Genomic DNA, 23318 nt, shown 5'->3' on the forward strand with positions numbered 1-23318 from the left:
GATGGCAAGGCTCACCAGACCACTTGTCTGCCGACATTCTCGAAAAACCTCTTTCTTCAGAATGTGAACAGAAAACAGTGAGACTAAGTGAAGCATCTTACAGTGATTACAGAGAGCAAAACCCACGTGTAGGGAGACTGACACAGTCTGAGATCACGTCTCAGTGAGGTGGTACAGTACAGACCACAGAAGCAGGAGAGCTATCACAGCCCAGGTGTATTCCAGCTCAGAAGACAGGAAGCCATCCCGTAGTCATTTTACTGACCATGGAAGCAGTGTGTGTGTGTGTGTGGGGGGGGGGGTGGTATGGGAGAAGGGGGGAAGCTTTCTTTGGGGGGCTGGGGGTGCTGGGTGGGGAGCTCGAGACTTAGAGTCCTTGCTTGCTTTAGTCCCTAAGTATTGGCTGTTTGACCTTGGGCACATCCCATAATTTTAGAGCCTTTCTTTTCTCATGAGCACAGGGTTTAATAACCTACCTTTAGAAAATCCCCCAATGCAGTAAGAGCAGCAGCTTATTGCCTACCTTACCTTACTTAATCCTTACAACTCTGTGAAGAATGCTTCATGCTCTTCATCTCATAGATGAGGAAACCTGCCCTAGCTCATAGTTAGTAAATTCAGGAGATGGAATTTGAATCCAGGTCTGTTTTCTGCCAAAGCTTAGATTTTTAAAACCATACATTCTGGTCCCTAGTAGCCATTCGTTTAGTCACCAAAAACTGATATATTTAAATCTGCTTTGTAGTAAGTGATGTGTGATGCAAATTAAGTTTTTCTATTACACCAGTGGATAAGAGAAGCATCTTGGGAGATCACCAAGGTCTAACTTTTTCTGCTACTTCTTAAGGTCATATTGAGTTAAATACTTCAAAAGGCGAAAGGATAAAGACTAGTCATGACATACATACGCATATCATAAGGAGGCTACTGTCTTTACAAATGAAAAAGGAAATAATTCAAATAGGTCTATTCTGACGCTGGAATAATAGTAAAATTTAAGGAAGTATGCTATGATATCTATTGAAAAAGTCACCGATCACCCCCAAATATAAAGCACGCTGCACATGATGGCCATATCTTTTGGGGGGACAATTACAGAACATTCTCAAAAATATGAAGCCAGTTTTTTCCCTCACCATTATGTTTTGGTTGACAGAGTGATTTGGCCAGATGTTCTATACTAAATGATTTAATTAAAATGATCTGTTCTTTAATCTGTACACTTCTCTGTTTATATAGACATTAGTGAAGTAAATGACTTTAAAAAATAATAATTTTTCTTCAATTGAATTACTGCTGCTATAAATCACCAGTCTAAGATTGAAATGAAGTTAATTTACTGGCTATCTCCCACTACCACATATAAATGGATGATAAATTAAGCAGCACAGTTTAGAGGTGACGTTGGGTGAGTGCATTCAGCACAGAATTCTCAGGGCTTGTTCCTACTTCCAGAATGGTAGCAAGACCTATAAATGACACAACCTCAGAGTCTTCTTGCTTCTTGCTCACACCAGAGACTTTTATTGTCTCTATGCCTTGGTTTTCCAAAATTGGTCTGTGTCTAGATCTAGACCAATGTACAAAACAGTGGAGGAAAGAGTAGACTCTTCAAAACTTAACAATGAACAGGGACACCTGGGTGGCTCAGCAGCTAAGCGGCTGCCTTTGGGGCTCAGGGCGTGGTCCTGGGATCGAGTCCCACATTGGGCTCCCTGCATGGAGCCTGCTTCTGCCTCTGTCTCTGCCTCTTTCTTTCTGTGTCTTTCATGAATAAATAAATAAAATCTTTTAAAAAAAAAAAACCTTACCAATGAACAGATCTCTTGAAGATTATCAGCATGAGAAGCGGATGAGTTCAGAAAATCGGATGGATTGAATAAACTCTGTGATGATGGTTGTTTTTAGTGGATTGAGAGAGACTTTTCTCATCTTCTCTAATTTCCTATTCTGATATGATTCCCATTCTGAAACTGAGTGATTTCTTTACCAGCATTGACGAGAAGAGGAATAGCTTTCTGGTTCTATTCTAATGTCAATTCTTTTTGTCTCCAGTGTGTGCTTCTCATAATAAAACAAAACAAGAAATGCTATATTTCTTGGAGTGGGCAGTTAATAGCTTCGTTTTCAACAAGAACTTAAAGCAGCTCGAAAAATTTAGAAGTTAATTGAAAGTGTGAATGCTTTCCCCTTCTACTTCATATTAGGTGTTTATTACAACAGTTTTGTATTTATAGTACACAAAATTGGTTATGACTTCAGCAGCAACAACCAGGGCTGGAATCGTTCTAGAGGGTCCATTCATCTTGTTTCTCAAGTTGAGCTAATATTTTGTGAATCAGCTTGGAAACTTCCCATGTAAACTCTCTGTGTTCCTCTGTGTTCCTCTGGGATCCCGGTTACTTTACCTTTAAAGCATATGCAGCAAAAAAAAAAAAAAATAAATAAAAAAAAAAAAAAAAAAAAAAAAATAAAGCATATGCAGCATCTCAGAAAATAGAACCAAGAGTGTCCCATCACAGTTAATAATGTCACTCTGTGTTCCTACCATCCTCTCTGTAAAGACATACATCTGTATATATTGGTGGGTAATTTGTTGTTTATTTCATTCCTTTTACATTTTTTATAGAACTCCTCTGTGTATGGCTGGAAATAAGTCACAGTATGTCTCATGCTTGTGCTTCCGTTGTAAATTGGCACAGATCACTTTATGTTCTGGGGTTGCAACTTGCCCTTATAAAACTGTCTTGGGGGATCCCTGGGTGGCGCAGCGGTTTGGCGCCTGCCTTTGGCCCAGGGCACGATCCTGGAGACCCGGGATCGAATCCCACGTCGGGCTCCCGGTGCATGGAGCCTGCTTCTCCCTCTGCCTGTGTCTCTGCCTTTCTCTCTCTCTCTTTCTGTCTGTCTCTCTCTCTCTCTCTCATTAATAAATAAATAAAATCTTTAAAAAAACAAAACAAAACAAAAAAACAAAAACAAAAACAAAAACAAAAAAAAACTGTCTTGGAATATTTTAATATGAGGTTGAGTTGTTTTTTTAAAAAAATCAAGATTATTCAGACCCTCTGTGTCTCCTCTTTCTGGGGTCACATACAGAGATTAAGGTCACTTGCTATGATTTGCCTGTTATTTTCTACAGAAGACCTCATTTTTAGATTTGAAACTTCAGATGTTTCGGATTTTTGCTGAAGAATCTTAGTATCATGACAAAGTTTTTGGTGTAGTTTATGCTTCCAGCCTAATTTTTTGCCTGGCAGAAATTAACATTTAATAATCTCAAGCAGAGACGTTTTCTAAAAGCATTTTTCAAGAAAAAAACGTCAGAAATCAGATACATCAAAGCAGCAAACAAACTTTTGCATCAGAGAGGAAAATCATAATTGCTTCAAGCAAAATATTTGAATGACTGATTTCAATATCAATGTCAATATTTTAATATCCTTACTACAGGGATTTCTTTTTAAGTCCTCAGCACAGCCCTTGACTTCACCTTACATTGAATCATAATAATCATAGTATGTGGTTTGAATAGTAACCATTCTCTCACAAATTGTCAGGTTATTCCGAATACCTGGAGGTTTAGTCACTGACTCCATGAGCCTCCACTGCCATCTTCCTAAGTTTGGTCTCGGGTGACAGAAGCCCGAAGTAGTCTATAGGACTACTATCGGGACCACACTTTGAGGACCAACAATCTCTAAAACTATGTAAGGGCCACAGCCTGAATTCAGAAACTTGCTCCTATTAAAAGAAGGAGAGATATAAGAGCTCAATGAGGAGAACTGAGAATAGTAGCGGTAAGAATAAGGTAATGAGTGAAAGGAAAAAGAAAGACCTTTGAGGAACAATGAGACGTTTCCCCCAAACTAACAAGAGTCACTGGAACCTGCCTATACCATTGGATTGGAGAGGAGGAGGGCAGGGAATCTTACTTTTAGTGAATGTCTTCTGTGCAACCTGTCGTCTGATCTATTGCTATATGTTTATGGATAGATAGATAGATGATAGATGATAGATAGATAGATAGATAGATGATATGGAATATGCTGTAAATATCTAGATGTATAGAGAGATGTGTGCATCTATGGAGAATGGATGGAGAGATAGATAGATAGACAGACAGAAGTTCTGCTCTGTTCCAAACAGGTTTGAAGAGGAAGGTGTACTAGGTGCTCGCATCTGCATACGTGAATTCAATCCTCACGACAAACTTTTAAAAATATATACAGAGAGAGAAGGAATAGCTGAGGCTTAGAGTAATTAAAAAAAAATCAGCTCTAGGACTATTCGATATCAGAGCTCCAAAATCCATGCTTTGACCAGTCAGAGAGCCGGACACAAGTTAAAGAGGATAGGGGCATAAAGAACTGTGTTGGAGCCTGGGATAAGACAGTGCACAAGAAGAAATTAGAGAGGAGGATGTGGCAAACATGTGGATAGGTCCAGGAAGAAAGGCAGAGGAAAATGCAAGTCCTGCCAGGGCTGTGGTCCAAGTGGATAATTCCAGTCCTGGTAGCAATTAAGAGGTGACCCATTTGGCAGCGCCTGCCCCTCTGCAGGGGGGGTGGGGGGGGTTGTTGCCACTCTCTTTCCTGCCAAGAGTGTTTCTATAACCTTTCTGGCTCTGTCCAGAGTAGCCTGGTTCTATCCAGCGTGGATGACTCAGTTTTCACCTTCCCTAAACCAGCAATGCAGCAAGAACGGTCTGCAGGACTCTACATGGGAGAAACTGTATAGCGGAGACTTGGGGCTCCTGGCGATACCTGCCCCCACTCCCATGGGGCCTCTGAGTCAATGGTACTCCACGTCAAGTGCCTTCCTTCTCTTCTGGATCTGCTTTTGGCTCCCTAGATCCTTTTGAACCTCCTTCTCTGAAATGATTCCTTGAGAAAATCCTCCAGTTACTTGCCTAGATGAAATAGGTTTGTCAGAGACTGTCAATTAAACATATGGAAATAAAGGGTAGGGACAAGGCCTTATAACCTACCTAAAATTGGGGGAAATTATGATACATATTAAAATAGGAGAAAAAGAAGTTTATATTCACTCACCTTCAGCCTCATCTTGTACCACCTGTCCTCTCTCTCTTGACTTGCAAGGTGTCTTGAACATAGTCAACCCTCAGTAACCTTTTTTGAATAAATGGATTGATTAATGAATATATGAGAAAGAAAAGAGGATACATTTATTTTTCTTTTTTTAAAGTTTTTAAATATTTTATTTAAATTCAATTTTCCAACAAAGAAAAGGATAAATTAAAAAATATAAAATCCTAAGAACCTTGCTTTTATTTCAGAATTTTCCTACTGGGTCAAGTAAAAAAATTGTTATAGACCCGGTGGCTTGATAAATGCTTGCTTTTGTCATTGTCTTTGGAGCCAAAAGAGTTGCTTGGGAGAAGGGGAGAGAACTCAGAGGGAGGAGGAGGTATGGAAAGTCTGTTTTCCAACCAATGTGTCGGACAGTGTTGGTGGGGAAGAGAAGGTGACTGTGCTGAGGTTAATATGCCTTTAATCAGACAATGTATACCTACATCCTAGCACAGTGGCTGGCACAAAAAAAGATGCTCAATAGGTTTTCATTGAATTAATGAATAAAAGTGATGTACTTACTTTACCATATATCCTCCAAGCTGCAAGTAACCATTTGTGGTTTCTTCCTTAGCGCCGCATGGAAGATTGTTTTTGCCTGTGTTTAGCTGAATGTTTTGATCAAGGGAAAGAAAGTCAACATGTCCTTTGTCACAGATTAGACCTCATCATGCTGTTTTAGCCAGAACTATCCTAAATCCAGTTTAGAAGAGCAAATTTATAATTCTAATTCATAAGTATCCTCTGAACATCCATGAAGACTATTTTCTTTTTTTTTTTTTAAAGATTTATTTATTTATTCATGATAGACATAGAGAGAGAAAGAGAGGCAGAGACACAGGAGGAGGGAGAAGCAGGCTCCATGTCAGGAGCCCGACGTGGGACTCGATCCCGGGACTCCAGGATCGCGCCCTGGGCCAAAGGCAGGTGCTAAACCGCTGAGCCACCCAGGGATCCCCCATGAAGACTATTTTCTTTCAAAGTCACTAGATTTCTCTTTTCTTAAATCTAATGTAATTGCTGGAAGAGGAGCTTGTTAGGGAAGCAACAAAGAGTTGAACTATAGTTTAATATGGATGGAAATGTTGATGTGTTCTTGAGCATTTTCTGCTGGGGCTCACTTGGTTCCAAGGGCAGACTATGTGGTAAGCACTTGCATGAAAAAGTGAGCAGTTTATCTCACTGGACTGAAAGAATGTACCCAAGCTCACAGGGCCCAGGAGCATGGCAAGGATGGTGTGGCAGAGATTCAATACTCTCTTATGGGATTAGATTATGGGGAACTGGAGAACCTCTTCCTGGCATATTAAAAAAATGTAATTGTCTGCTAGTTCCTTGAAACTCCTCTGTGAGAGTTTTAATTATTCAGCCCAGGGATGGCAAATACCTCAGCTTGTGTGCCAGGATAATATATTGGTAATGGCTGCTGGAAATCTATTATGGGGAGACTTATGAGATCATATTTGGGCTCATTAAGAAAGTGTTGTCATTTATACTTCAATTTTAAAAAGAAAGAAAGAAAATATCATGAATTGGCAATGTCAGCTAAGAGTTTTGGAATGGAGATTGGTGACATGCCACATTATTTAATATCCTTTCTTTAAAGCTTTTTTCTCTCTCTCTCTGGTCTTGTAAAAATATAAATAATTATATCTAAAAATCCATTTAATGTCATATAAACTCTGTGAGGTAAGTACTGTTATAATTTTCATTTTGTTTTCAGATGAGGAAACTAAAGTTACAAACCTATTATTTCCCCAAGTATTAGTGCTACACATGCCTAATTAACTCCAGGGCCCAAACTTTTAACAAACATGTCATCTTCCCTAAGAATTCTGGAGTGGCTAAACTGTTATCACTCATTTATACCCTAGAGTAAATGAGCTTCTCTCTGTTGTTTTACTTAAGAGAGGAAAATATAAAAGGTTCATGAGGTCAGCAGGGCTGAAGACAAAAGACGGATTCTCAGTCTAAATGTTGAAAATATGGCTTAGTATATGACTGCTCCAATGAAGGAAATATGGATTATTTCTGGAACAATCTGAGGATAGAATGCAATACATCTCCACCATTCTTACCTTGAGATCCAACTCAAGTAGAAGAACTATTCTTAGATGAGATTTTTCACCCCTTGCAATTTTTCATTCTAAAAGCAAAGATGTTAATCATTATGTCCTAATGATATTGTAAATGAAGATAATTATACTTTGTTTTCCTTAAACACTTAAAGTGTGTTCTTTTAATGGGATGATCTCACTGCTTATGGAAACACATTATTATCACTTTCCCCAAGTTCTTATTTCTGTAATTAACTGCTAAAATAATTTGTAAATACAGAAGTTACAGTGTCCATGTAAAAACAGTTTGGATTTTACCCAAAGGCAGGGAAAAATACAAAGTGAAACAAACAAACAAACAAACAAACAAAACTTCTAATATTTTTAGTTGGTGTTAGAAATGTCCGAAATATAGTTTGACTTTCTCCCTATTATCTTCCTTGTACAGAAAAATCTGTCATTGCTCAACCAATATTTGTTTTTGCAAAGAGAGAACAAACTTTTAAGGTAAGCTCGAGCTAATTTTCTTTGTTTGATTTTCACTTTGGCAAAGAAAATTGTTTCAAGAAGCTAGTGAGGCTAAATGATATACGATTGCCTTAGTTTATCCTCTTGCTCTTCACTTAGCAGAGTTGTGCCTCTAGAATATTTATATAGTGGGTTTTTACTGGTAGCAATTTGGCCAAAATGGGAGGCCAGAGGCCTGCCTTATGTTGAAGCTATGAATAACACGTCATCTTTACCAAAATTATAGGGTTTTTTAGTGACTTGGAAAAGGGCGGGACTGAAAGAGGTTAGCAGGGCAGAGACTCCGCATGGGTCTCCACCACTGACCTAGCTTACAACTGGGTGTAAAGTCCTAAACTGGGATGCTTGACTTAAAAGTGAACCTGTCGGATCTTATTTGGAATTGACATTCTCTATTATAATTTTGCTCATGTTGATTTTTAAATTTTCTTTTTGTTTCGCTAGAAAGGAAAGATGATGCTCAGTTTTAAATGTGAAAAGTGTACAAGTTGCTTTCTTACAATAAAACTAAATGTATAAACAAGACATAAAAATTAAAAAAAAAGAAAAGGGATCTGAAGGACCCTACCTGCATCACACTAAAACCACCAGCTTTGAAAGACCAATGATAAGATTAGTAGCTTTCCACTTTAGCTTGATTGGTATTTTCCTGTTATTTGGTCCTGCTTATGCAAGTCATTTACCCTCCTACCCACAAAACTGACTAAAGAAAAGCTCAACCCCCAAGCCCCAGTCAAAGAAAAGTCCATTCCCAGGCCAACAGCTCCAGATCTTGAGAGCTGGTGTTTCCAAATCTTCCTTTTAAACAATTTCTTTTTTTTTATTGGTGTTCAATTTGCCAACATATAGCATAACACCCAGTACTCATCCCATCAAGTGCCCCCCTTAGTGCCCATCACCCAGTCACCCCCCCCACCTCCCTTTCTACCACCCCTTGTTCATTTCCCAGAGTTAGGAGTCTCTCATGTTCTGTCTCCCTTTCTGATATTTCCCACTCATTTTTTCTCCTTTCCCCTTTATTCCCTTTCACTATTTTTTATATTCCCCAAATGAATGAGACCATATAATGTTTGTCCTTCTCCGATTGACTTACTTCACCCAGCATAATACCCTCCAGTTCCATCCACGTCGAAGCAAATGGTGGGTATTTGTCATTTCTAATGGCTGAGGAATATTCCATTGTATACATAGACCACAGTTCTTTATCCATTCATCTTTCAATGGACACCAAATCTTCCTTTTAAACAATTTCTGACAAGGCATTCTACAGTCCCTGAAATACAAAACCGCTCTACTGAGGCTTTGCTTTGTCTTGAATATGTGCCTAGCGAGTGAAGGAGTAAGGGTGAGAGGCTTCGCCCTGGCCTAGCTGAGCAGACCTGGCTTTTGAGAAATCTCTGATGGAGCCACAGGGTGGAATTCTGTTGTAAAAACAGCAAACACTCAGCTCTCACTGGCAGCTTTGTTTCCTTCCAGAGACCTGCAGAGGACTCCACCTATGAAGCATCGGAACATGGTAAGGACTTACCTCTGGGATTTCCAAACCCATCTTCCTACAAGGAAAATACACAGGCACAAATATTTGGGCATGTGGCAAGATGTAAAACTTCATGGTTTTTCTCATGTTTAAACACCAAATTGGCTCTTGTTTTGAGAGATGACACACCGGTCCCCAGAGCACTGACGTTAGTACGCTGAAGGCCCTCATCTCTCCATTGCCCTGTGTCTCAACCCACCAAACAGTCTCTTTACCATCTCAAAATTCACATGCAGTTTCTTGCTGAAGTCCCTTGTTTCTCATTGTTTCTTATGAGGCTGGTGTGCCTGTAGCTCTATGGCCACCAGGCTATTAAGCCCGGCATTTAAACTTGGCCTTTGGGAGTTAACGAGTTATCAGATGATGATCTATGCAGGCAAAAGGTAATTCTGTTTATCCTTTGGCTGAGGATAGCTTGTCATTGTCAGCAATTTTACTCATCATGTTGAATTTCTTGCAGAATGCAATGGTTTTCTGAGAAAGCGCGTAAGGTCTTCATCTTTTACTTTGCACACTACACATCCTCAGTCCCCAGGAGGTAGGTATAGCCCTGAGTGTTGTCTGTTCACCGTTCTGTTTTCTCTGAGTGTGAAAGCACTGAGAGACTTTTCAAATGGAAAATGTTTAAGCCCCCGTTTATAATAAATTGTTGCATGAAAAGAGCAGTCTATAAAATGGATTGTACAGCGAGTCACTTTAAAAATTCAATTTATCAGGGGCACCTGGGTGGCTTAGTCAGTTGAGCCTCTGCCTTTGGCTCAGATCATGACCCCCCCCCCCCCAGTCTGATTCCCTGCTCAGTGGGGAGTCAGCTTCTCCCTCTCCTTCTGCCCTTCTCCCGGCTCATGTGCTCCCTCTCTCGTTCTCTCTCTCTCACTCACTTTCACTCTCAAATAAATAACAAATCCTTAAAAAATACAAATAACTAAATAGAAATTCAATTTATCAACAATGGATGAAAGATTGAAAGGACAGAAGCCATAATGTCAGCAATGGTTATCTTAGGTAATGGGAGTGCAGGTGATTTGGGGTTTCCCACCCACTCTGCATTTTGTTGTGCTTCCAAAGTACCTGCATTAAGTATGTATTAGCTTTGTAATTAGGGGAAACTGTCATTTCTCCCTGAGTATCCATCTACTTAAATAGATGTCTGCCTTGAAAAGAACACTTTAGGAACTTCAGCACATACTGTATTGTGAGTAAATCAGTAACTTAGTTTGCCTCTCTCCTACACTCAAAGTACTCCGTGATTCCTTTTAGAAATGACCGCATTAAAAAAAAAAAAAAAAAAAAAAAGAAAAGAAAAGAAATGACTGCATTGCCTTCTGCCTTGTAATACAGCTGTCTCTGTGTATGTCTGTCTCTTCCATGTGACTTCCTTGAGGTCGTCTTCATGCATGATAGAGTGTCTTACACATAGTGATCACTCCAATATTTATTGAATCAAATAGAAATTAATTTATAATTTCCACAATAGGCACATTTTATTTCTATTGATAACAATACAAAACGTTTTCTAAATCAGTGATATAGAAATCTTCCTGAAACAGCAAAAGTCCAAATCAAAAGAAACACAAAAACCCACTTCCTCACTGACTTCAGTTTGCAATTTGCTTCTAGCATCAAGCTTGTCCCAGAATCGAATGAGATCATCATCCTTCACCAACCTCCTGACCTTCCCCCCTTCTGGGCCAGGTAATAAACAGCTTCTAGAACTTTGAGCTTGACACTCTGACTTTTCAAAATCCATTCTTACGAATGTTGAGCTTTCCTACTCAGCTACTATAAAATGCTGGCATTGTAGTGGCAAATAAAATAGAAGCCTTTGCAAAGTATGATTAGAAGAATCCCTTATGAATTCCAACTCCACAAATCCAAGCAGTGTATTTGTTTATTTTTGGTAGAAATTTTGAACTTGATGATGCTTTTAAGGAATTCATGTTTATGGTAGTAATATGTTATATAAGGCAGCTTTATAAAATAACTTGCTTTATTTTACTTATTATTGTTCATCTGTACAGTTTATAATATATATAGTACTCAAGGGTACCCAAGTGGCTCAGTCAGTTAAGTGTCTGCCTTCAGCTCAGGTCATGATCCCAGGGTCCTGGGATCGAGCCAGCATTGGGCTCCCTGCTCAGTGGGGAGCTTGCTTCTCCTTCTGCCCCTCCCCCTGCTCATGCTTTCTCTCACTCACTCTCTCTCTCAAGTAATTAAATCCTTAAATATATATATATATATATATATATATTTAAATCCTTAAATATATATGTACACACATATACATAGAGTACTCAAAATATATAGCTATGTTTTAAATTCTTATTCTAAAGTTTATGCTTTAGGTGAATGTATCTAAAGTTTAAAATGTGATTCCTTTTATTTTTATTTATTTTTTTAGAATATGATTCCTCTTAAACTTTTCACTAATTAAAACATTACTTCTTTTTAATTGAAATTTGTAGTGCTTTGCTAAATAAATATTTTATTGTTATAAAATATTTGAAATGGTTGGAGCATTATATTAAAATTACAATTTATAGAGTGCCTGGGTGGCTCAGTGGTTGAGCATCTGCTTTCAGCTCGGCTCGTGATCCTGGGGTCCTGGGATCGAGTTCCCCATCCGGCTCTCTGAGGGAAACCTGCTTCTCCCTCTGCCTGTGTCTCTGCCTCTCACTCTGTGTCTCTCATGAATACATAAATAAAATCTTTTTTAAATAATTAAAATTTACATTCTTTTTGTTCTTGTTTCTACTGAATCACCAGCTGCCTTTTCCATGTGAAGCTTGCCACTAAGAAATTAAAAAAAAACAAAACTATTCACTTCCTTTTAACTGATCCCTCTCTACCCGGAAGCCACAGGGTTTTCAAACTAATGAATTTATATTCTTATTAATAATTCCAAATATGACTGAGTACCATGTATACTTTTCAGATACAGAAGAAATATTTTCAAGTTCAATAGGCCCCATTTAAGCCTGACTAACAAGTTACAGACATTAAGAGGAATAGGGGTCCTAATCCTAGAGAATTTGTTTTATTGTATTTGTGCATAAAGTGAAGGGGTGGCTCTAAGTTATCTGAATAACTGCTTCGATTCATTATTATTTTAGTTTAGACATACACTGACATCAGTAAGTACCATTCCATTTTATGTTGTGCAGAATGTTGGTGGTACTGGAAAGGAGAAAATGGCACCATTTCATAAGCCCCATTTGTTACCAGTTTTTAATCATAAAGATCATAAAACATTTAATTGAACTTTGAATTAGAGAAGCAATTCAATGCCCAGCATTTATAATGTTCTAATACTCAGAAGAAGCAATTTTTATTCTCTTCTCATTTCCATTAATCAAATGCTCAAAGGTTGGTGTTTCTGCCATTTGCAACCAAGAGATAGGTAATCTCTTTGAAATGGATAGTAATCCTATACTTGCAGCCACTACCATAGTCTTTCGCCACCAACACATTTCATAGAAAAATCACCTAGCGTGACAGTCATCTCTCTAGAGAGGAGAGGGACAAAAAATATATATATATTTTATGTATTTTTTATAAAATGTTATGAAACCATTAGCAAATCCATATATATTTATATATATGAAATACGCAATTTATATATATAAATATGAAATACGCAAATCCATATATATATATATCCAATATATATATTAATATACGTATTAATGCACCCAGAGGCTTCACTACCATCAGATTTTGTAATCGGTACTCATTTTCATGATTCTAAAGGAGACTGCCTATTCCATTAGTGGACCAATTTTCACTTATATTTCTGAAAGTAAACAGAACTATGTGGCAAGACTCATTGCCATCACCCATTTTTAGCGGACCTGCTTTCTCTGCGCACTACCTACAGTTATTAGTGCCAACAGCGACATCTACTGGTGAGTTTAGTACAAGGATTCTTAAAACCCAAATCCTATAGAAACCAACACTTAAGATCTAAATGCATTAAAATACTTTTTCTTACAGTGAAGAAAAACAATGTTTTTATGACATCATCTCTTGTGCAAAGGAATGCTGACATGAACAGTACAGAACAAGGTATGTAGTTTATTACAAGAACCTCTGAAATTTTACATTTTACCACTTATATTTTACTTTGTTGTGTGTGTGTGTGTTGGGGTATGTAGGTCCAAGTGACAAAACATGAAAAAACATATTTGGTAAGCCAAGTCCCATGGCCAAAATGAATATTTATTGGGTAAAAGATAGGTCAGAAGTAAGAACTAAGTGATTCACTGGCTATTTTGACATTGAGCAGTTAACATTAATCCCTCATCTAATGATGACTTTAGTAAGTAAATATTAAATTAGCCAAAAATATGGAAGAAGAATGGGGGTGCCTGACTGGCTCAGTCTGTTAAGCATCTACCTTTGGCTTAGGTCATGATCCCAGGGTCCTCGGATGGAGCTCCATGTCAGGCTTCCTGCTCAGCAGGCAGTTTGCTTCTCTCTCTCTCCCTCTGCTTCTTCCCTTGGCATGTGCTCCCTCTCTTAAATAAATAAATAAATAAATAAATAAATAAATAAATAAATAAATAAATAAAGACATTGACCCTTTAATTCTGTTCCTTTAAGGTCCTGTGAAACATTCTGAACATGTTCTAAGACCTGCTATTTTGCAGCCACCTCAAGCTCAAAGGTGTGAAAAAGTGAGAAAAACATTTGGACACAATTCCCTGGAAGCCTGCAAGACCAAAGAAAAAACAAAAAATAAGGTAAGAAAACCTCCTGGAGTGGGACCAATATCAATTCTCCATCTTTCATTTGGTAGATTGTTATGGGCTGCCTGACCTATTCTGTTGCTGAAGCAGCTGCCAGGCTGGAGAAACACCCCAACTATAGATGGCAAACAGTCCTTGGTAACCTTATTAAACATGTTTAATTAAACAATTGTTTAATTAAACAAATTGCAGAGTTGTTCCTGGGAAGTAGTTTTGTGGTGTCTTCTAAGCTGTAAAGAGGAGTTCCTTGTGGTGGAAACCTCTGGGGTCTTGTTCCAGTGTACTGACCTCACAAGAGAATAGGAGGAGCAGAGAGGTGGCCAGGAGCAGGAGCCAGAAGTCAAAAAAGAACAGGGGTTTTCTGCATCCCCAGCTGGTCGACATCCTTGTGTGCTTTGCCAATTCAGGTCACACCAGGGATCTATCTAGACCCATCTTCGTGGATAATGGGAGCAGGGACCTACCTGCATAGGTTAGGGATTTGGGAGGGCTAGGGAAACTTCTGAAGACAAAGAATTCTCCCTTCCAATTGTTGTAGATAGCTGAATCTCTCATTGTGGGCCTATCTAGCCACACAGATATGTGTTTGGGGATATTCTGTTGCTGTGTCTTCCAAAAGACAGTACTTGAGAGGAATGGCACCCAAGATTTTCAGAATAATTCCACCCTTCATTTGTTTCCAGCTGAACTGTTGAGGGTTGGTCACCTGTTTTGTTTTTCCATACTGAAAATAGAGACAGTGACAAATGGAAATGAAAAATACCAGTCATTTCATTCATGCAATGAAAAAAGATCCATACCAATCCAACCTCTGCTCCTATCCAACTATGTTTATGTTCTTGGACAAAACACCCAATCTTCTCTTTTTAGCAGTGAAGTGAGAGAGTTGAACTTGGTCAGTATTTGGCAACATTTTTATAATTCCAAACATTTTCCTTTGTAAGAACTGATCTCATGCGACCCATTGTGAATTATAAAAGTCATTTCATCATTTTTGCATGGCATATGGTGTGATTTTTAAGTAAAACACATTTTAAATTTCAAATCAGTAGATTATTAAAAGTTTTCATTTAAATATAACCTAATGATCGTAATCATATCACACAAATTCTTTTATCCATTTAAGTAGTGAGACATGTTTCATTTGTGTTAAGGTATGTAAGAGAAAGTGTGATATGTTGACTAATTTTTAAAATACTATATTGCATATAATTTTGGAACAGAATGTACTATAAATTATAGATTAAAATTTTTATTATGGGGACGCCTGGGTGGCTCAGAGGTTGAGCATCTGCCTTCAGCTCAGGGTGTGATCCTGGGACCTTGGGATCGAGTCCTTCATCAGGTTCCTCATAGGGAGCCTGCTTCTCCCTCTGCCTATGTCTCTGCCTCTCTCTCTTTGTATCTCTCATGAATAAATAAATAAAATCTTAAAAAAATAATAAAATTTTATTATGTTATGATATAAAAAGTAAACCAATATTTCTTCTTTGGAATGGCTTATTGAAATCTTGCATTATGTATTTGAAAAATAAAATTTGTTAACATTTTTCTTGCATTTTCTAAATGATAATAAGAGAAATATTCAGGTAATTATAAGCATTTCTTCTTTAACCAATGTATTAAACATATGAATAGCACTTTTTCCTAATTAGTGAACAGCTTAACTGGATATGCCTGTTATTGAATTTTCTCTAAAAATGATCTTTGAAGATTTATTAATGCTATATAAGATGCAATGTAAGAATTCTGACAAAATACAGGCATGCTATATAAGATGCAATGTAAGAATTCTGACAAAATAATGTAATTTCTAGATCTAGTGAAAATTATCTCTAGGTGAATTTCATTGAGCTATTATTTTCATGTTCCTTAATGACTTGTATATAAATAAGAGCAATTTTTATTCATTCTGCCAATAATCAATGGTCACTTATTATGTACAATTTAAACAATATATGCCTAATAAAAAGTACTTCAGTACATATGAGTAAAAACTACCGTTTTGGCTGAGAGAGAAATCATCCGAGTGACTGAGTCATGGGCATACATTTTGATCGTTGCTAACCAACAACATATATTCTCTTCATATATATTTCTCAGGTCTCAAATTCTATTAAAAAGGGGAAAATGTTCAAAATTGTTTTTATTGATTGGTATAAAATTAAAGTGGAAACAGACCCCATCTACCTTGAAAGATATGAATTCTTTACAACATTTTTGCAAATTCCTACTAGGGGAAAGGAGGTGTTCATAAAACATTGGAGACCCTAGGTCAGATCATTTATAGGGCTCCTTCAAGTTCTAAATTTGCTCATGCCTTCATTTATACATTAGTCAGGTAATGTACATATATATATATACATCAGACAGAGTAACCAGTTGATTAAGTTACCAGTGGAAAACTTTTAGATGATGAATGGGATTTCCTCTGACATTTGATGGCCATGCTGGTAAAGCTCTTAGGGTGTTTTCAGGATTAAATAGCCCTGAAGGATGTATTTGCTGAGCTAGAAATGAGAATTAATTCCATGTAAGCTAAAAAGGTAAAAATAACAAAAGGAGGAGGTGGGATTTCTGAATATAATGGCAAAGTGTATAGTCTCTGATATCAGACAGACTCTGGCTCTAAGGTCAGCCCTATTCCTGGTTGCCCAAGCCTGACCAACTTCTTTAACTTTAGGTCAGTTTACTCATCTGTAAACTATAAAATGTGAATAATAGACATATAACCTGTCTAGAGATGTTGTGAGGAGTAAATGAGATCATGTACATAAAATGCATAGGGAAGTACTTAAACATAGTAAGTTTTCAATACATTTAGCTCTATTGTTTCCTTGTGTGATGTTCCTCTAGTAAGGGAATTTAAAGGAACTCTCTGATGGATTTCTTTTCTTTCAGATTTCTGAGGGGAATTCCTGTTTGCTAAGTGAAAATTTACCAAGTTCCAGAATTTCAGTCCAGCTGACTACTAACCAGAATTGTTTAGGTGCTACATCAGTAGGGTAAGTTGATGATGGGGACTCAGAAAGGATACCCTTTTATTCTTGTTTTCTTTTATCATTATAATCATTTATGGAAAATAGCTCTCTGATACTGCACAGATAAATTGCTAAGATTTCTGTTTGAGATTTTATAAAAGACACAAGTTTAAAATGCTTTTCAAAATGTCTCTAATACTTAAAGAGTGTCATATTAATATTGGATTATCTCTATTGTTTTGTTGACTTGGGTGAGAATATCTCAAAAACTTATAGCTAAAACTTTATTTAGTTAGGAATTAATTATCTGGCTGCTAGATTAGCCTCCCCTTTCTCCCCTTTCTCTCCCCTAGCATTCCTCCCACCCACCCACCCCCCACCATTTTAAATCATTTCTGGTGTTATTCATTATTTATGGACATACATTGGCTAGACAACAACGAAAAAAAGCAGTGTAATTGTGCAAAATGAAAGTTATTATTTACTGATGTCATCACAATGAAGGCATGTTTGATCTGAGGGAAGATTAAAATGAGCCAGAGACATAACCAGACTCACATGATTAGGGCCATGTAACTGCATAGCATTTACCTACAGTGCATAATGGGGGTGCAAGGGGGCCCCAGAGCACATCAGCCTACAGATAGAGAGCTGCATGTCTTTGAATTTTTCATCATGCAAAACACTTTTAACATTAAAAAAAAAAGTTCCAGGGGGAAAAAGGGGGAAAAAACCCAAATTAAACAAAAGCACAGTCAAGTATAACTGTAAGAAAGATTGATGTTGCTTTTGCTCTGGAGACCTCTTGTGGCTAAAAGCATTGGCCACTTGTGGGAGGGGGAGAGTAGAAATGAGAGATTGGAGAGGCTATGCTGGAAAAGCAAGAAGATAAGATCCAGGCAGTCCCTGGTTGATCACACAGCCGGAACAGTGATGGGCATGACATGTGTTTGGACTGGTCTCAACTAGTGTTGTCACAGCTGTCAAATATTTTCAATATCATCCCTGGGAGTACCTATCTCCATTTTTCCTTCATTTCTCAATAACTGCAGATGACCAAGAGTTAGCAGATGTTTTTATGCTTTATATATCAATTTGTTAAATCATCTGATTATTTCATGTGCTAAGGTCTAACATGGCTTTATTCATATATTTCAAATAGCAAATGTTTATTTCTTTTCCTTAGATGTCAACCAAATGAAGATAAGTATTCTTTTAAAAGCTGCAGTTCTGATTTCGTGTTTGGAGAAAACATGGTAGAAAGAGTTTTGGTAAGAATTTGGAAATTTTTTCTATTATATACAAAACTGTCACTTTGAGTTTCTGGAGGCAAATTAATTAAAACAGTGTTAAATTGGAGCATACCTTAACTCCTGAGTTCAAAGCCACATTTTCTTTCTTTAACCAGAAAAATTCTCCTGGGAAGCAAGTTTTAGTTCTTAGAATAATAGGCAGGGACCCACAGAGGAAGGGAATTGTATAATTATAACATTCTTACTGATGAGAAATGTTAAATAGTTCTTTGATATGTGTTACACCCAAAGTACCCAAAAGAATCCCAGAATTGTTTGCAATAGATGAGCTTAACTGGTAATGATATTTTAATATCAGGTTTTTGATAGGATCTTTCGTAACAAGATGCATTTAAAATCATTTGCCATTTTTTTTCTTGTTAACCACAACCTTCCCCGTCAAGCTTTTATGTGAAAAACATTATCATAACTATTTTTTTCTGCAGGCTTTAAGAGGAAAATCATAGTACTTTACTTGCCTAGGGAAATAAACTTGCCAAGCGCAAACCCCTAATGAGTATTACTGGCACCCCTATTTTGTATTGGAGGTAGACAGCAAAGTGAGGGCTGCCTGTGGTTTCTTCTGGTCTTTCACATCTTCATACCCTTTCCGGCTTTCACCCAGACCAGAATCTTGGCTGAGATTGGCCAAGGTGGCTAGCTTACATTAGGACTATTAATCACATCCAGGATCCAGAGGCTACACAGATTTCAAAAACTGCACAGAGGCTCGGAATAGCAAAAGGACCAACTCATGAGGCCTGTTTATTCCAAATTTTTTAGGGCTTTCACAAATCAACCCCTTTTAAGACTTTTTTTATGCTCATTTGGGGAATATGAATAATAGTGAAAGGGAATATAAGGGAAGGGAGAAGAAATGTGTGGGAAATATCAGGACGGGAGACAGAACATAAAGACTCCTAACTCTGGGAAACGAACTAGGGGTGGTGGAAGGGGAGGAGGGCGGGGGGTGGGGGGGAATGGGTGACAGGCACTGAGGGGGACACTTGACGGGATGAGCACTGGGTGTTTTTCTGTATGTTGGTAAATTGAACACCAATAAAAATTAATTTATTAAAAAAATAATAATAAAAAAATAAAACCAACAACAACAAAAAAAGACTTTTTTTATGCTACACCCACCTCAGGCTAAACCCAAACTCCAAGAGTAGTATCATAGCTCTTTAGCTTAGGGATACGCTGTCACCCTCAAGATGAAGGCCAGCTCCAAAGGTCTCAAGCTGGTGACCCACATCTTTGGATCTGAACCAGAATGGACCAGCTTCCAGAGTGGAGTCCCAGGCAATACATTCAGGCACATTTCTTCTGTGTCATTCATTCCTAACTTTGGCACTAGATTAGTCACAGCTTCCGGAAGATGTCACGGACACAAATAAAATACTTTCCCAGCCTCACGGGATCAACCTTAACACTCAATTCAATTTAACAAACATATTTTATGTTCTTATGATACCTAGGGTACTGGCGTTGGTCTGAAGTTTGGCTGCATATTAACAATCATCTGCTGAGCCTCTAAAGGATTTCTTAGGCCCGGGCATCTCCCCAAACAGATTAGATCAGAGTCTCAGTTGGCGAGGCTAGGTATCAGGTGATTTGAATGTACAGCCAGGATTGAAAAACACCTGGGTGAGTGGTTACACAAAGCTAAAGGAGACACTGTGCTCCAGAGGTGCTTATCGTCTAAGGGAGACAGAGACATACCTGAGCAAATGCACTACAGTTGAAATTTGAAATTTGGTTTGAGGAGGTCCTTGTGTACATTTCCTATGGGCACTTGAAATCTGGCTGGCTAAAGGAAACTGAGCTTCCTGTCCCTTTAAATTGATAACGTCCTAGGATAGCAGGAGCTATAGAGATCACTTGTATTTGTCCTCTGGTTAATCCTATAATCCTGTGACCTTGTGACTTGGGGGTCAGAACGCCCTCCTGATTTGTTTGCTGACCATGTGCTGCTCGAATGAGTCATTAAACTTCCTGTGCCCTCGTGTTTATTTCCTTAAAATGGAAATAATCACACCCATCTCTGCCAGTTTTACCAAAATATTTTTAAATATCCAGATGAACTAATGTGGAAGAATTTTGAGTTCACAAAGGAAAAGACAGAAAGCTGTTCCGATTCTCCTGGTTCTGCAGGGGGCTCTCCAGGATCATAAATGGCCTGGTAATGACTCGGTCTTTTTTCCCAGGCCTTGATTACAGCACCTGGGCAGGGCACCAGGGGCACAACCTTAAAAGCAACTCTTGGCAGACACTGTCTTAGAGGAAAAGTTAAGATGAGCTCTGAGAGAGCGAGTACATTCTCTGGGTGACTTTTATTATTATTTTGGATAGAAAGTGAAGTGCTGGGAATATTGAAATACCTTGAAACAGATATGATATTTGCATCTCTGCTGGGCATCAGGTTAGTGTGGTGATGGCATCGAACAGTGCTGCTAGACCATCCTTCTGGGTCTCCAAACCTTCTCCCATTGTCCCTGGAATGAGATCCTGCCTGAAGTAGGCTGTAGTGACCAGATGACACTTCCTGAGGATCAGGACCAAGGTCCTCTGATGATAGGAAGAATTCCAACCCCCCCCCCCCGTTCAAATATATAGGGATGTGATTAAGTAATAGATCTTTTTCCCTCACCTAGGATACTCAAAATCTCACCCAACCTCAACTGGAAAATGATTCACACACTGAGGAAAAACCATTCAAATCCACCCTAGAATTCCCCGTTACCTCTCCAAATTCAAGTAAGAATGATTTCCTTTGTAAAAAAAAAAAAAAAAAGAAAAAAGTATTAGCATATTTCCTGTTTTGCCATGTCATTTGTTTAATATCTATGTAATGCAAAAACAATAATGCGGCACTTTAAAACTTTTTGGTAAAGATTAAAGCATTCAAATATGGTTGTGCAATACATAAGCTTTCAAAATTTTTTTACTTGTGGATATGAGGAATCAAAGAGATTTATCTAAACTCAAGTAATTTTGCTTCTTGGGAAACACTCATTGTTATAAAAAGCTAAGGAGGGGCAGCCCCCGTGGCTCAGCGGTTTAGCACTGCCTTTGGCCCGGGGTGTGATCCTGGAGACCCGGGATCAAGTACTGCGTTGGGCTCCCTGTATGGAACCTGCTTCTCCCTCTGTGTCTCTGCCTCCCTCTCTCTCTCTATGTCGCTCATGAATAACTAAATTAAAAAAAAAAAGGTAAGGAGGCATGTAAAAGGGGACAGTAAAGAGCTTGTGCAGTAGAGAGAATGAGGTCTTTCATGTGTCTTTGCCCCTATTTTTTCTTAGGCACACACTCTATTAAAAGGATATCCCTAATTGAATCAGCTGCTGCTTTCTCTTCTAAGCCATCACCAAAATGCTTGCTGGAGAAAATTGATGTTGTAACAGGGGAAGAAGCAGAGCATAATGTGTTAAAGGTCTGTATATCACATGTTGTTCTTTCTGGCAGCGTTTATGTGCATGAAGTCAAGTTTCTACAAGCAGGAATACCTTTAAAAATAAAGGCAGATATATATCATAAAGGGAGACAGAACATGAGAGACTCCTAACTCTGGGAAATGAACTACGGGTGGTGGAAGGGGAGGTGGGTGGGGGGGGGTGGGGGTGACTGGGTGACGGGCACTGAGGGGGGCACTTGATGGGTGTTATAGCACTGGGTGTTATTCTATATTGAACACCAATAAAAAATAAATTTATAAATAAATAAATAAATAATAAAGGCAGAAGTATATTTTTCGTGAAGTCCGAGCTGCTTCAATAAAAATGTGAAAGGCTTCCAATGACTGAGCTGATATTTTGTCATATACTTACATTAGTATGTGTAATTTTCAGGAAAATGGGTTATTGCGTTAACAACCATTCACATTAGTTTCTTAGAAAGAAGACAGCCAGGTACACTGTCTTAAAACAAATTCAGACCTATGTTTTATACTTATGCTTGCTTTTATAATCAGTGCTATCATCCTATGATGTGTAAGATCTATGTACTATAGACATTGTGAAAATGATGGTAAGATGAATAGATTTCAGTTCTAGATAATAAAAAAATTCTGTTTTTCTTTGAAAATTTCTTTTATATAAGTTTTGGGTTTCATATCAAGAAGACTTTCACAGTTGTAGTATACAGTAGCATATGTAGGATTTGAGTGTTGAGTGGCCTACCTATCGGTCTAGGCATGTGAAATGTAATTGCTATGACATAATCATTTTTCAATGAGGTGTAGATTTCCCTTTTTCTTTCTCCATCTGCTTTTACCCCCAAATCTCTCCATCTCTTTTCTTTTCTCCCATGATTTACTGATACATGTACTATGCATGTGTGCTTCCAGGCATAACTCTCAGGTCAGATTAAACCGAGATTAATTGAAGTAATTGCTAGGGGTGAGGCCCTGGCATGCTGTATTTTTAATAAGTCATCTGGGTGATTCTTGTACACAATAAGATTTAATTCTAGTAAGCATTAAATTATAGTACAGTACTCTGTGGTATCACATCCTAGTTCTGATGCTGTATTCTTCAAAAATGGTTAGGCATACAAATAATTTCACTATTCATTTACTTTCACATGTTATATGGGTCAAATAACATTGAATTTTTTTTAAGATTTTATTTATTTATTCATGAGAGACATACACAGAGAGAGGCAGAGACACAGGTAGAGGGAGAAGCAGGCTCCCTGTGGGGAGCCCAATGTGGGACTTGATCCCAGGACCCCAGGATCACTCCCTGAGCAGAAGGCAGACGCTTAACCGCTGAGCCACTCAGGCATCCCAATAACATGGAATTTCATTTAAAAGTTGCTACATATAAATATATTGTTAAGTGAAAGGGCATGATGCAGAAAATATTAAGGTATTCACCATTTATAGAAAAATAGAGGGCATAAGTGTTGGCATGTATATACATACAAATATCTCTAGAAGACATTTGTTGCTAATAAACTATTAGTAACAGTGATCACCTGTTCCAGGGGTGGAAATTGACAGATGGTGAAGTAGGGTTGGAAAGGACTTTTCATTTAGTACATCTTTTTGCTTTTTGATATTTGAACTATTCAAAAAATTTA

At 38.0% G+C, this 23318-nt stretch overlaps 1 protein-coding gene across 1 annotated transcript in view; it reads left to right on the plus strand.

Annotated features, from left to right (window-relative positions):
• The window catches only part of RANBP3L (RAN binding protein 3 like), a 45102-nt gene that overhangs the window by 13643 nt on the left and 8141 nt on the right, over nt 1-23318 (plus strand). The window contains exons 2-11 of the mRNA XM_026016695.2: nt 7599-7657; nt 9155-9194; nt 9676-9753; nt 10836-10910; nt 13209-13280; nt 13818-13957; nt 16865-16968; nt 18131-18215; nt 20891-20993; nt 21539-21669. Coding sequence (XP_025872480.2) covers nt 7599-7657; nt 9155-9194; nt 9676-9753; nt 10836-10910; nt 13209-13280; nt 13818-13957; nt 16865-16968; nt 18131-18215; nt 20891-20993; nt 21539-21669 — 887 coding nt within the window. The remainder of the gene's footprint in view (nt 1-7598; nt 7658-9154; nt 9195-9675; nt 9754-10835; nt 10911-13208; nt 13281-13817; nt 13958-16864; nt 16969-18130; nt 18216-20890; nt 20994-21538; nt 21670-23318) is intronic.

Source organism: Vulpes vulpes, chromosome 4, assembly GCF_048418805.1.
Source record: "Vulpes vulpes isolate BD-2025 chromosome 4, VulVul3, whole genome shotgun sequence".
In the NCBI taxonomy this organism is placed as follows: Eukaryota; Metazoa; Chordata; class Mammalia; order Carnivora; family Canidae; genus Vulpes; species Vulpes vulpes.